This window comes from Schistocerca cancellata, chromosome 2 (assembly GCF_023864275.1).
Source record: "Schistocerca cancellata isolate TAMUIC-IGC-003103 chromosome 2, iqSchCanc2.1, whole genome shotgun sequence".
NCBI lineage: Eukaryota > Metazoa > Arthropoda > Insecta > Orthoptera > Acrididae > Schistocerca > Schistocerca cancellata.
Window position 1 is genome coordinate 338,741,205 of NC_064627.1, and position 15,801 is coordinate 338,757,005.

The 15,801-nt window shown below is 40.8% G+C and overlaps 1 protein-coding gene across 1 annotated transcript in view; it reads left to right on the forward strand.

The window, feature by feature from the left end:
• The window catches only part of LOC126153857 (uncharacterized), a 1,728,205-nt gene that overhangs the window by 673,449 nt on the left and 1,038,955 nt on the right, over positions 1–15,801 (forward strand). Inside the window, exons 23-24 of the mRNA XM_049916098.1 lie at positions 337–586; positions 2,517–2,674. Coding sequence (XP_049772055.1) covers positions 337–586; positions 2,517–2,674 — 408 coding nt within the window. The remainder of the gene's footprint in view (positions 1–336; positions 587–2,516; positions 2,675–15,801) is intronic.

Genomic DNA, 15,801 nt, shown 5'->3' on the forward strand with positions numbered 1-15,801 from the left:
GGAAAATTACAACGGTAGAAGAGGGACCTTAGAGTGTAAAGACCGTAGGGGATCAAAGAGGACATTTGCCATGGCATCAGGGAAGAATTTCCATGGTAGTTGAAACAGATTAGAGGGTACACACTGTAGAGGAAATCAGAATTTGGACTATATCCAACAAGTAATTGAGGATGTCGGGGTTGAACTGGAGAGAGTTGGGCTTATTGGAGGGAGAGATGGGTAGCAAATGATTAGATACTGACACCCTATTCTTCTGCTGGGTTTGTGTACACTGTGATAGTTTTGTAGTGTTCGTCACACTGTTGAACTGCTACAGTATGTTGGGCGTTGCCATAGCAACTGCTGGTGCTGGTGCTGCAAATCGTGGCGACGCTGGCGCTGGAGCCGGCGCACCACCGCGCGCTGCTGGACCAGGGGCTGCCCGACGTGCTGAGCCAGCTGCTGCTGCCGTCGGACGAGTGGTACTACACCAACCACAGCACGCGCTACGCCAAGTACGTCAAGCACCACGCGGCGCGCGCGCTCGTCTACCTGGGCCTGCAGCACCGAGTCAACCTGCGCTTCAGCGTCTACGACATCCTGCAAGGTAACGCTTTCCTGCCAAGAGCCACATCTCATACCAACGGCTAGATTACAGTACTTATAGCTGGTTTCCATGAGAGGATGAGCTGCATGTTTGTGCAGACGTATCTACACTAGAAGGAGGCAGGATTGCATATGTGGAAGCATACAGCCATCTACACCCTCCCACGGTGGGTCTCCCCGGCTTCTCGACTGGGTTTAAATCTGGGGAATCCAGTGGTCATGGGAATACGGTAAATTCTACTTGGTGCTTTTCGGACCACACACGTACAGTGAAATCAGTGCGACATGTTGCTTGTTCCTGCTGGTAGAAGCCTTCGTGCCAAAGAAAAACAACCTGCATGTAGCTGGACCCTTCCGACGATTGTTCCAGAACCGTGCGCATCAACGGCAATCTGTCCTGTGGAGCCGGCCGCGGTGGTCTAGCGGTTCTGGCGCTGCAGTCCGGAACCGCGGGACTGCTACGGTCGCAGGTTCGAATCCTGCCTCGGGCATGGGTGTGTGTGATGTCCTTAGGTTAGTTAGGTTTAAGTAGTTCTAAGTTCTAGGGGACTTATGACCTAAGATGTTGAGTCCCATAGTGCTCAGAACCATTTGAACCATTTTGTCCTGTGGAGCATAAAAACTGACTCGTCTGAAATGGCCACCTCTCGCACTCAGTGGACGTTCATTTGCGACACTGGCCTACAAATTTCATCCTTCGTCGTCGATGAACAGCAGTCAACAAGGGTGTATGAACCAGGCGCCTCCTGCGGAGACCCATATGCAGCAGCGTCCACTGAACTATTGGTAGCCTTTTGGTGCATATGAGCGGTCAGTTGTTCAACAGTTGTACATCTGTTCGCCCGTACACATGTCCGCAGCTGTCGTTCACCGTTATCATCTATCTCCCGTGATGCACCACAGTAGCCTCGGTGCCGGTTATGCATAGCGCCATTTTGCCGTGCAAGGCATACTTCAACAATGGCGGCTCGCAAACATTTTACAAACTTAGCCGTATCGGTATTGCTTCCTCCCTTGGTGCGAAAGACAATGATAATGCCTTTTCGGTAGTCAGATAAATCGCTCCCTTTCCACACGACAACAACGACTGCACTGTTATCCGCAACCCCCAGACAAGTTATATATGTTCCCTCCATTGGTACTGCTGGCACCTATCGCCTGTGAGTGGTTACTGCACGTTGAAGTCAGACGTAGGCGATGGTTACATTTCTGTTAGTGGACCGTATATTTTCCTTTTACAATAATCTTGACAGGTATTACATCACCTCCGATGCTGATGTTTAGGACCTAATGTAGCACTTCATCAGCTTTGTGTTTGAACAGACGAAATCCAGGAAGTAGTGCCCTAACTATGGTACGGCAGACAGACCGCGCACTCTGGGTTCCATTCCCGTTGTTGAGCATTTTTGTAACGGGCGGAAAAAGCAGGAGCGACAATAGAAAAGGGGAAGTGCGAGGGTGCATTATCAGAGGAGCAAGGAAGAAATAGTGGTAGTAGAAGAAAAAGGATGGGTGGAGGGGGGCATTAAAATACGAATGACTGGAGATGCATGAAAGCATCATTGAAGAGAATCGAATTAGTCTGTACTAAGCAATTCTTCCATAAAACCTACCCCCAGGGGTCAAGAGACGTTTGTTTCTTCTTCCCGGCTACAAGTAGGAGTCACTCTAGTTACGCCAAGTGAGCCAGCGCAATGACAGTGTGAAGAGTACATTGTTTTCTTAGTTATGGGTTTTCATTGTTGGCCAATGAAACAATGAGAACGGAATCGCTTTACTGTTACAAGCAGTTCCACTTTGTTTTGTTGATATTCAGTGATTGGAACTGACCACGCAAAAAAGTAATTATTAAAATCTGTATACTTTAGTTCATTGTAAAATAATGCAGATCTTAACAACAGAGTAAGCGCAAACCGGCTGAGTGTTTGCAGACGACCTGCCGCCGCCGACGCCGCTCACGGAGTCGGTGGAGGACGCGTACATCACGGCGACGTCGGCGCCCCCGGCCATCGTGCACTGCCCGCGGACCAACAACGTACTGGGCCTGTCCGTCGAGGGCGCCGTCATGCACGTACTCCGCACTCTAGAGGTGAGTCTCTGCATGCGCTTGTCTCGCTGAGCTGGGCTTCCTGCTTCACGTTATCTGATATTCCGTTTCATACAACTCCGTAACACTACTGTATACTCTTGGAGCATATATAAAGGGTGTAAATTTTAAGTTAACAAACCAGAATAACTCGAAAAATTAGCTTCACACGAAAAAATGTGTACAATTCATAACTGATTATTTTCGAGGCGGACATCTGCTGATGCTAAAATTAGCCCGCCACAGCAGCCCCCTGGGGGTAGGGCGGGCGGCAACTTTAAAATTTCAAATGGGAACCGCCATTTTTTATTGCAGAATCAGATTCTACATAAAAAAGTATGTACATTTTGCCTTAAACATTTGTTTTGATTCTTGGTAGTTGGAGCTGTAATTCAAGAAAACCAATGTCTCCTTTTTTGCGTGGAAAATGGTTATGGATAAATAAAATATACTTATTTACTAAGTAAATTTTGAATCGTTAAATCCAAAACTCTCCCTGTCTCCCCATAGGGTGGGGTTTGAGAGAGAGGAATTATAGTTTTACAAATGTTGACCCAAATATTAATTTTTTCCGCAGATTCGAATAAGTTTAGTTTGTTTCGTGGTCACGAGGCCACACAACTTTTAATTATGAAACAAATCATCTGACTAGCTAACTAACCAACCAAACATCCTAAGAAGTAAATAAGTAATTTTATTTATCGCTAACCATTTTCTAGGCAAAAATGAGAACATGGATTTTATTGAATTACACCACCAACTACCAAGAATCAAAACGAATGTTTAAGACAAAATGTACGTAGTTTTTTATGTAGAATCTGATTCTGCAATAAGAAATGGGGGTTCTCCTTTGAAATTTTAAAGTTGCCTCCCACCCCACCCCAGGGGCATGGGCTGGCGGGCTAATTTTAGTACCGACAGATGTCCCCCTCCAAAATAATCAACTTTGGATTCTACATATTTTTTCGCGTGAAGCTTATTTTTCGAGTTATTCTGGAATGTCAACCTAAAATTTACACCCTGTATATTACTAAAAGTCTACAATGGGTACGGTTTATAATCTCCCCCCTCCTTCATAATTTCATCTATTGTCCACATTAAGCAAAGTCTTTTATGAAAAATCTGAGAGGAGCGAAGATTACAATGAACTTTCTAGTTTACTTAGCTTTTCGTGTAGAGTTGGCTCCAGTTCTTCTTGTCTACAGGTCTCATTCTTGAGGCTGAAATTCTAACATTTTAGGTCCTCATGGTTGAATTGATCTAAATAAATTTGAAGATTGTTGCTGCAGAATTTTTGTTGTTACTTTAATATATTTTGTCACATTTTAGTATATCATACAGTCTTTTGAATTTTCGCATTGACAAAGACTAAATTACATGGTTCGCCCAAAATACAAAAATACGCCCAATCGCATCAGATGCACGCTTATTACTACCTCACTCAGCGAAAATAACAATATTCCTAAGGGTTTACAAGTTTTCTTGACAAATGAATTTCCATTAGTTTTGATTATTATGTCTTAAATGGATCCAGAAATAAACATACTAAACAGTACTAGACTGCGTAATTAATAATATAAATTTTAAGTGTGCCAAATAATTCGTAATTTCAAATGTTTTTTAAAAAAAAAAGTAATTTTAACTGTACATTCAGAGCTAGTACTTATCGATTGTAACATCGAAAATAAAGTAATTCCTTTTCATAAATTTTAGCTTGAAATATAACATACTGTGTATAAAAATGTGTGGAAGGTATCAGGAAAGCAGCTGAATAGTACGGACCTGTCCAAAATTTGAAAAATATTACTGATATCGACAACTACTGTTGAGGAAAAGTATTGCTAGAGGAGGATGTCACGTCACAGGTTGCATATCGCCTATCTAATGACTTCTAAATGCATCAAAAGTTGTTTTCAGTATTTCATATTATTCTTCATCAAATTCAAAAACTACGTGTTGTCAGTGTGTACCTTTTAGGGCAATATCAATGTCCTCTCCCGATAATGTTACATTTAGCATATTTATATCCCATTTTCTCAGTAACTATCCAAGGTAATAGCACAAAACTTTGCCAGGATATAGACTCATGTTATACAAGTACTGAGCTACTATCAAGTATTTAACTTTGATAGGAAGAAAGATATGATTTTGTTAATACAGGTCTTAAAAATATTTTTGTGATCGACCTATGCGTGCTATCTCTACCATTGTAGATCCATATAAGCATAATACCACTGTCAATACGAAGTATAAGTCAGATCTTTATCTTAAGTAATTTATGAGATAATGATAAACATTTGGAAAAAAATAGTTCTCAGGAATCGCACTTGAATGAAACAACGGAAAGCTCACTACTGAATGAAGAGACAGCTTGAAACTCTCCCGCGTTGTGAACTTTATCTTCTTGAGGACCTTCAGATGCAGTCAGTTTTAATCTCTGAGGCATCTTGTTGTTTCTCTTGGATTTTTACCATAATTTCTGCCTTGGAGACTCGCTGTCTATCGAGTTCTTGAAGGAAAGCTTCTGTTTTATGGCGAGACTTAATTCCAAATTGCTTCAAAGTCTTTATTCTACCTTCATTCCCATCATTTAAGGAGATCACAGCATCGTTTCCCCCCAGTCTTCAGCGTTTTGAAGACCACAAATACGTTTTTGGGCAGCCTGGTCGATACAATATTGTTGAAAGATTCATTTACTTTCTGAGTTTATCCTGTGAGGTATTTCTTGAAAAGATATGGATGTGCTGCATCTCTATATACTGGCTTTATTACCGCTCCAGCTGCTTCATGTTTGGTGTTCCTACGAGTATATTCGGGTCCTGCTGCCTCAGCTTTGCTGTACTTAATCCAGTCTCTTGATGTAAAATTCCAACAATACTTGTTCGTTACAATCTACTTCCCTTATTTCTTCTCCTTTTAAATATTCCCATTTGTGGAGAAATATTAAACGGAGAAACACAACTCAATGAGCAACATGTCCAAACGCACACAACGCGAGGTGTAATGAACCTTACAAAACGTGGATGATACCGTGCAATATACCATAAACAGGAAGTGATACCACAGCAACGAGTGTAGCCAACCTATGCAGCAGGATTTCTAATGTAAATCAACATAAATCACCACCTTTTAGAGTAAACAGTTCCCGAGATATCTTGTCGTAACTGAACAAGTGCTCATGGACCCTGTATGTGCAGTAAATTATTTTAAAATAAATTAAAAATAGTTACAGTCATCCAAAATCAACAGAACATACATCAGCTGAAAGAGGAAACTCCAAACAACAATTTTCCACAAAAAACTAGAAATCAATGTTTTATACCAACACCTCCTTTTGTACTCCACTTAAGAGATATAATCTAAGATTAAAGGTTTAACACAATGAATCGATTATACAAAGTGTTTCAGATACATACATCCAGATCTAGGTTTGCCTTGGGTGCTTGAAATGCTTGAAGTCATTTCACGTAACACACAGAAAGGTTCCTATGAAATAGCCAAGTTAGATTTTCGGCTTTGTCCTTCCCAAAGCCGAGCTTGTATTCTGTCCCTAATGACTTGGTCGTCGACGGGACATAATTCCATAATATTCTATCCTTCGGCACCGTATGTCATATTTTTATAGCTGGGTTGAATTACGTTTTCTTCTGTATCGTTCGAATAGCGAATCTATCGATTCACTGTTAAGAAAACTGTCAGTTGTTGTTTATAATTGAACTTTATCACAGTCACACTAAAGAGTGAATTTCGTAGTTTTCTTTTTAAGAAGTGTCCAAAGCTTTTTGTCTCATGATGCAGCATTTTTGTTTTTCTGTTTCTGATCTTTACTTAACAAAGTGTGTTTGACGTAAAATGTTGTTTAATCCTTTACTTTCTCTTTATGTTAATGTATAGTTAAAACAAGCGCATGTTTTCGGCCAGCGTCTCGTGACTTCCTTTATGGAAGACTGAGCCTCAGGACGAAGAGACAGTGTTATATGAAATGCCGGCCTCAATTCCGTTCGAGGCCGTACCGCTGAAGTCCCATGCAGCACTTATCCACTCAGTTATGATTGAAGTGAAAGGAAAATTCAAATCTCAATTCATTTCCGCTCATAGGAAATGACAGCAATATACTATCTGCAGAGCCAAACTGTTCACTTGGTGAAGTCACAGTTATCAGATCTGAGAAGATTTGAAAAAAATTATCATTTCCTCAGTAACGGAGACATACAGAGAAACTTGGGTGTTTTTAGTCACACGGAGCAGAATTTTGAACGCAAAACTCTAATAAAGTGCGTTACACTAGGGGAAGCGGGTGCAAATGGAGAGGTTATGTCTGAAGTTATTTCCTCCTAAAACCTATTGGTGGACGCTGATATGGGCACAGATATGTCCACCCATCGCCTATTAGGGTCGCTTAAACTCTACCAGGCACACTTTCAGTGAGATATCTGGATGGCTGTGGAAGAATTGCAGACCATTCTTTCTTAAGAGCCGAATTCAGAGAGGGTAGCTGGGATCTGAAGTGAAGTCGATGTTGTAACACATCCCGAAAGTGTACCATTGAGTTCAGTTCTAGAGTCGGAGCAGGCCAATCTATTTCAGCAACTTTATTGTCAACTAATCGTTGCCTCATAAATGCTGCCCTATCACGTGGTGCATTGTCATACTGATAACAATCATCCGCCCCGAACTGTTCCACCGCTTTGTGAAAAAAGTCGCTATACTGTAGCGTATCCTCCTCCAAACTTCACTATTGACACTACACTCAACGACAAGTAACGTTCTCCAGCTATTCACTAAACCGAAGTCTTTCCATCGGATTGCCACAGGATACAGCGTGATTCGTCACTCCACACGTATGATTCCTTCCACTGATTTCACGTGATTTCTTATAACCATCCTACACAATGCTCGACAGTTCCAGTGCTTCGGTACATGAGGTCTGCCTGGCGTTGTTTTAGTTGTTGGTCTTTCTTCGCGTTTCCACCTCATATTCACATCCTCAATAATCCATTGGGGCAGCTTTAGAAGGATTTAAACGTGCCCGATGTATATGTTACTCAGGTAACTAGTCCACCTTGGAAGTTACTGAGACCTCCCGATCGACACGTTATGGTGTTATTACTTCTGTACTGACAACACAGTGCTCCCTGCCTCGTCTTCTACTAGCTGATCCGCCTCAAGTTACATGTAGCGGTCAGTCCCTTATTACGTACGTCTGTTTGGGTACTTTTGGTCAGTTTGTATCTCCTATCGACGGAATGAAATAACTATATGTTGCTAGTCTCATAGGTTAAATGCAGGCTGCAGTACTGTTTTTACGTATTTGTAGAAATTGAAGTCACAATAAACTGTTAGTATCTCTTTCTTTTTATTCTTGTTACACTTTTAAAAGATTGAGGGTCGTCATAAGTAATCCTTTACTCTGGAGCGGATTATTCGATTTTGCGTAGTTTCCAAGTGAGAAATGTTGCGACAGAATTAAAGTTGCGATGGACGGTTATCAGAACTGCTTGGATATCTCAGACGATACGAACATGGCCTGTGAAAGGCAACGGCCTCAGGTTGAAGTCCCGGTCCAGCGAAAAGTTTTAATTCGTCAGCTTGTTTCACTTAATGGTCATGGTCATGCAGTCGTTAAGAATACGCTGCAATTAATTCGGTTCAATAATCATGAGCATTTCAGTTGGCCTAAACAATAAAGACGACTCAGATTAAACCAGTTTCACATTCATGATCATTCCACAATATTCTATGGGAAGTAGTAATGTATTTCCTAGGCTGCTCTGAAATGTGACTACAACTTGACTAGAAGAAGGGATCGGTTGGTAGGACATGTTCTGAGGCATCAGGGGATCACCAATTTAGTATTGCAGCGAAGCGTGGAGGGTAAAAATCGTAGAGGGAGACCAAGGGATGAATACACTAAGCAAATTCAGAAGGATGTAGGCTGCAGCACCTACTGGGAAATGAAGCAGCTTGCACAGGATAGAGTAGCATGGAGAGCTGCATCAAACCAGTCTCAGGACTGAAGACCACAACAACAACAACAACAACAACAAGACTTCCAAATACTATCTTTTTCGCGGTGAACACCCTAGGTTTATCTTTGGCACTGAACACCATTCTCTGTGGTTAAAACAACTGAAGTTACACATCCCTTCTTTTAACTTACTTTAACTTAATGTAGTAAATTATTGAAGAATCTTACAGTTTCTCATGGTACACAGAGACCGTGAAAAAAATATATTTTACGAATGAAAGTCCGTCGACTGTAATTCGGTTCTTAATTTCGACATATATTTGGAATGTTATGTTGTAGAGAAAACAGAAAAGTATGTGATCATAAAATACCAGTATTTTGTGAGAATCTGCTTCACTGACGGTCTATGGTGAAAGTCTTACTGGTTATTCGGTTTTTATTGTCCATTTATCATTAACAAACTGAAGTATGAAAACATTTAAAATATACTTTTTCTGTGGCCAGAGATATTTGCTTCTAATAATTCTACTCTATCGATGTGATGCACTGGAGAAACAAATTTTCTGCCATTTTTATTATTACGGGAAATTGAATCAATAGTAATGAAAAACATTACAGAGTGTGTCTTCTTTCCTCTTTTTAGTGATGAGATGGGTTGTTTTTGAAGGAACATAAGGAGATAAGATTAAATTAGAGGAATACTTCAAGAAAACATATGTTGGAAGCAATGACAGCTCTGGTGTATTCGTTGTCTTTTCGTTAGGTTTGATGTGACTGCGTAATTTTGAACCTGAAAAATCTTTAAACGTTATAGGATTCTCAGTTCTCCGTTTTTGTTCTGTAAGTACATGAAAGACTTTTAAGTAGTTAATACTCCTTCCAGTTTCAGATAAACAGGTAGCTACCAATGGCCTATTTTCTCGTCGATCACGAAGAACTGCAGGAAGTTGCTTAAAGAGCTTTTTAAAAATTCCTGCCACTTTGACTTATATTGAAATGGTCGTAGTTTCAGCAGTTGATGTTATATATTTCATAGTCTGCCAGTTTGTCTGTGTTATTTGACCTCTTTTCTTTCTGAACAAACACATGTATTTACATTTCATTGTTTGAAAATGTTATTTTATATGAGAAACCTGCCAACAAACTGCAGACACGGATTTCTTTTTGTGACGTCGCAGGATGTGTCTTTCTTTGAATAGACAGAAACTATTCTGTATGAGGTGTTGTCATTACTTTAAGTAATGTTTTGATAATGTTTATGTCGAAATGTGTGAGAAATCTTATGGGACTTAACTGCTAAGGTCATCAGTCCCTAATCTTACACACTACTTAATCTAAATTATCCTAAGGGCAAACACACACACACCCATGCCTGAGGGAGGACTCGAACCTCCGCGGGGATCAGCCGCACAGTCCATGACTGCAGCGCCTCAGACCGCTCGGCTAATCCCGTGCGGCTAATGTTTATGCATAAAACGTAATACAGTCCATATTTTGAATTCTTGCACTATAGTAATAAAATTGAAGAATAGCCCAGACGAGAATTTTGCAGTGAACTCTTTCACATATCATCATAAAATGTTTTTAATTCTTGGAATACATTTCTATCATCTACATCTGCATTTATGAATTACGTATTTATATAACAATCACGTTAAGTCTCTCCGGACGATAGTATCTTAACTGTTTCGTCACTGTTTTTACTAGAGATTTCTCAGCACGTCGTACGACATGAAAATACGTTCAAGAACTACGACATTAAAAAGAGAAGCCATTTATTTCAGGCCTGGAGAACATAAAAATTATCAGTTCCAGGAATGCGTTGCCGCTACACTGTTTAGTGCGCAACAAAACAGCTATGTGGCAGTGTACAATGATGACAGCGAATTAAAATCGTCGCGCTGCGTTGCTCTTTAGCAGTGCGGCGCCTCCATCCGAGGACATCGATTTATGTACTAATTATATTTGCTGATTACCCAGTGAGCATACTAATTCCTGTTCGCGTAAATCAGGCGGTGAACTATGTCCGTGAAATGACGCACGGTACGCACACAAACGGTATATCTCGCTCTTTTCCCCTCGTTTTGCCGCCGTTTCGCCAGGCAGCATATAATGACGCTTTAAACCACAAATCCTCCATTCTGCACCGTGTATTCTCGTTCTGTTGTTCGCGCGCACGAATACGTTTGTAATGGTGATACTGGCAATCGTTGGCGTCATTAATTAATTTATGACAGCACGAATATGCCACTATTAATACCGTCACTCACTGCCCATGTAAACAGATTTGTCTACATCATTAGAGACAGTTAAATGTTTTATACGTATGTAAAAAATACCTGCCTTTAACTTTAGGGGGGCGAGGAGGGAGGCGGCGGGGGTTCGTAAGCCCTTCCCTGATTTCTTTTTTGTAGAAGCTTCTAAGTACGAAGGGGAGCCGGCCGCAGTGGCCTTGCGGTTCTAGGCGCTTCAGTCCGGAACCGCGGGACTGCTACGGTCGCAGGTTCGAATCCTGCCTCGAGCATGGATGTATGTGATGTCCTTAGGTTAGTTAGGTTTAAGTAGTTCTAAGTTCTAGGGGACTGATGACCACAGATGTTAAGTCCCATAGTGCTCAGAGCCATTTGAACCATTTTACGAAAGGGAATTTTTGTTTTTTGGAAGGAATTTTATTAATTCGTCCGCATCAGTATTATAGTAGTAGCGGTAGTAGTTTTAACCATCCATAGATCACCCTTACAAGAATAACTCATATGTCTTGTGATTACGATTTAAAACAACAAAAGTAACGTAATTTGTGTACACAGGCATTTACGAGGGTCGCCCGGAAAGTGATGTACCATTTTTTTTTCTTAGCCTATAACAATGGTACCAATGCAAAACTTTAGGTACGCATTATTTGAAGTCTCCGCAATGTGCCTGAAAATTTTCCGTTTGCTCCGACAGGCAGCGTAGCTTCAGCAATGTTTCAAAATGGCGTCCGTAAGTGATATACGTTACAAGAAGCGTGTCGTCATTGAATTTCACACTGCGGAGAAAGAAACTGTTATGAACAGTTACAAACGTTTGTGTACAGTTTATGGAGAAACTGCAGTTGACGAAAGTACGGTTAGTCGCTGGACAAAGAGGTTGAGGCCACTACGAGAAGGCGGTTCGGTAGGGCTCCAAGATTTACAGTGGTCGGGGAGGCTGTCCACAGTCGTCACCTGGCAACTTGCAGCTTTCGGATTTGTTCATTCGTGAGCCAAAAGACAGCATCATTAATTCTGAAGCATTTGTGAACACATTAACTTAATTCAATAGATGCTTCCAGCGACTTCGGCACCATAACAACTTAGTTGATTGTTTGATTCGACATGGTAACGCTCGGCCTGACACTTGTCTGAAGGCTTCGAAACACATCATTAAACACGGTTGGACAATGTTATCCCATCCACTCTACAACTGAGAACTGGCTCTCTCTTCTCAGCCTGATCGAACCCTTAAAGGATGCCATTCGTGGAAGACATTTTGAAGATGCCGAAGAGGTAACTCGTAAAGAGGAAGAAATCGCTTTGTGACCAGAACAAGAAGTGGTACCGAGAGAATACACGCCCTTGTGTCTCACTTGAAGAAAGTCGTAGAACGGGAAGGGAATTAAGTGAAAAATAGGCAATGTAGAAGAAACATCATTCTTTCTTGTGTGTACGTTTCATCGTGTTCATACAGGTCCAATTTGACAAAGATTGGGCTGGTGATCTTATAGTAGGAACCATCCCGGCAGTTGCCTGAAGTATTTTAGGGAAACCATGGAAAACCTAAATCAAGATGGCCGGATGAAGATTAGAGATTTCACCCAGCTGAATCAATGACAATCATTTTGAAACACTGCTGCCTCATTCGGTTTATTTCTCGTGTGAAATTCTGTTTGCAAAGAAGTTGTTCTTTATTGTAAATGGTCTATGCTACACTGTTCATTCATTTCTCACTTCCATTCACTTTAAGAACGTTCCTTCACACAGGAGCACTTCACACACTACCAGCTGACGTCAGGACCATAGCGACGATGTCTTGTGTACCGCAACCTCCCATTTGCGAACCTGAAAAACTGGGCCAATAAGTGAGTGAGCTGTTGAGCTGTTAATGTTATAAATTGCATTACTTTGGAAGTAAAGAAGTCAGTAAGAAAAGAATAGGAACATAGTGTGAAAGTGTTATGGAAGTGATAGTTGTTTTATTATCATTATTATTGTTTATTTGTGTTGCTTTTTTTACCACGTCTCTACTTTGTTTTTTCTAAATAACCCGTCACTGTATAGAATGTACTGCGTTACATGTGTATTTTAACTTTCTCTTTGAATAAGTTTGTTTTAGTAAACTCGTTAGTCTTCTTCGACAATTCGTTGTACAGTTTTATTTCTCGGCGCCATAACAACCTAGTTGATTGTTTGATTCAACATGGTAACGCTCTTCGTGACACATGTCTGAAGACTTTGGAACACATCATTCAACACGGTTGAGTTTTATGTTATTCTTTCTTGGTAATTCTAAGTTCATTGTAGATATTGTTCGATGGCATGGACTGAGTGCAGTAATTGTGAACGTTATTCGATGCGTACAGTTGATTGGTACATGTTGTGCATAAGATCCTTAGTGTTTTGAACAGATCTTTACAATGATATCGACTACTATTTTTGGTTTTTACTCTTACGGTCCATTTCTGTAGTTTTGAAATTTTCCGAGAAAATAGTCCTCATTCGATATTACTCACTCATACCAACGCTTTCTCCAATCCCCGGAAAACTTCCGGACATCTTTTAACTCTCTTGGTGATGCATACTTACTGTCATTTATGCTTTTAAAATGACGACATTTTAAATTTTTCTATTTTCCCGGAACATTTAAAAGGCACATGGGAATATGGAGGCTGGGGCAAAATGACGTCATTGGTTATGGCCAAAAACTCACAACAAGTAACTAAGTGTGAGCAAGTGAATTATTTCGGTACAAAAGCCATGATTTTTTTCTCTACAAATCCATGAGTTTCTTTTATGACTGCGTCACATAAACCACGTTGAGCTTGTGAGAGGACCTCATGTGTGGTGTGCTGTTAAAATCGAAGAAATCTGTGAGCGTAACCACCACATTTCCACACTTCTCAAGCATTTTTCGGTCTTGATCCCGAATGCTTCCAGTGAGATGACTGTCCGTTATTTTCAACGTCCTATACTTGAACCTATGTTTCATCACCCGTTACGACACGTTTCAGTAGTTCTGCGTAATTGTGGACTTCATCTTCCGACTCTTGACCGCTTTGTTCCATATTCAATAATCTTGGAACAAATTTTACTGTCACACTTCATGCCCAAAACATCTTAAAAAGTTTCATGCAATGAACGAATTTATGTGTCAGAATCCATAGTAACTTCTCTGTGTTCCGGCGAACGTTCATAAACATTTCTCCCGCTTTTTCTATGATTTCATCATTGATGATGTGCTGGGGCGTCCAGGCCTCTCGTAATCTTCAACATTTTCACGGCCTTCTCCACTGCGCTGTTTGCCAAGTCGAGCAGAAATGGGCTTTGTTGTGCTCCACATTTTACGTTGCTTTTGTGAAGTATACTAGCACTACACTCTTCTTCTTGGGACTCTAATGTAAAAGGTGTCACGAAACCAGCTAAGTACAAATTCCGTGCAGTTCACACCTATTTACTTATATCAACACATATAAGACAACTTTCGGTATTTCCTTTACGTCCGAGTAAAATTACGTGTGTCAGATAAATTAACGCTTCGGAAACCTAGATCCAAAAACTTTACCTCATATTTAAACGTGCTTTTCGTGTTGATTACGTCAAAACTCGTGCGAGAGTTGTGATATTACGTGTACTTTCCTTCGCTGATGTCACGAATTTCAGTCTGCGTCTTTTTGAATAAACGTATGTTTTAGAGATTTTTCGAAGATATGATTCTTGTGCATGACCTATTACGTAATAAGTAGTTGTTTGTGATCCACAGTTACTGTTTACACATATTAAAACTAATGTATCGTGTTATTTCTCTCTTTCAGGAGAAGCGTATACTGTCTGCATTTATCGTAAATTAACGCTACTTCGAGTTTTTCAGAAAAAAATCTCCATATTTAGTGACTTTTGTCCCAGCGTCTTCTGTTGCCGGCTTACAAAATAAATTAATGCTGTAAAACATACACAGTGTTGCGCTTTTCATTTGTGGTCAGGTTACTGGGAAAACTGTAAAAGCCACTTTATGTCAAATCCTCAGGTGATGGAGCACGCTCCCTGTTTAACCGGTGAAGTTGTCTGGTCGATAGAGCAGCATCTGGTCTGTCTTTGTCCTACAGTAGAATGACATCTGTTGACAACCATTTCTTTCGCTTGTTTTGAATATACCTGCAAAGCCTTCGTCATGTCTCATAAAAAATAAACACATTGATTAAAGTCCCAGGTGTCACAAAGTCAAGACCATAGCACCATTCTAGTCCAAAAAGATCGTCACCTATAGTTGTTGTTGCTGAATCTGCTCGAAAAAAACTTTTGCTTGTTTTGGGAAGTGGGCACGCATTGATTGTTGTTTCGTTTCTGGAGTTGTGAGAGAAATCCGTCATCCATCGTCGCAGTTCTGTCCAAAAAGGCCCCAAATTTCTCGTAACATTGAACATGTTGTAACATTAACTGCATTTGCCGAGAATTGTTATTTTAAGTCCAGATGTTTTGTACCCAACGTACACGAAGTGTACGGTATCCAAGAGTGTGCCACTTGGTGACCCAGAAAGGTTTGCGAAGTGATTCTTGAACTGAGACTTCATAGCTCTCCGCTTGCCTCCAACGACTTGTTCTGGTCACTGCGTAAGATCATCATCCGCCGCCGACTACCGTCCATAGCAATCGTCATCATACCTATCACTTCGACCTTTCCTGACCACTTCCGCAGCACACCTCGTTCAAAATGTAGTAACCACATAGGGATTGCATCCTACGGTGAATTTGTGGTGTAATCTATTCTTGCGACCTCAAAAATCGAATAATATTACACTCCTTTAACTTGGCCGAATCGATCATTACAATGCTCGCAATAAAGTTCGTACTGAAGAGTGGGCCGCTCAAGGCAAAGCGGCAGCGGCAAACGGAACGACTTCTGCCATGTATCAGTAACATGGTGTAAT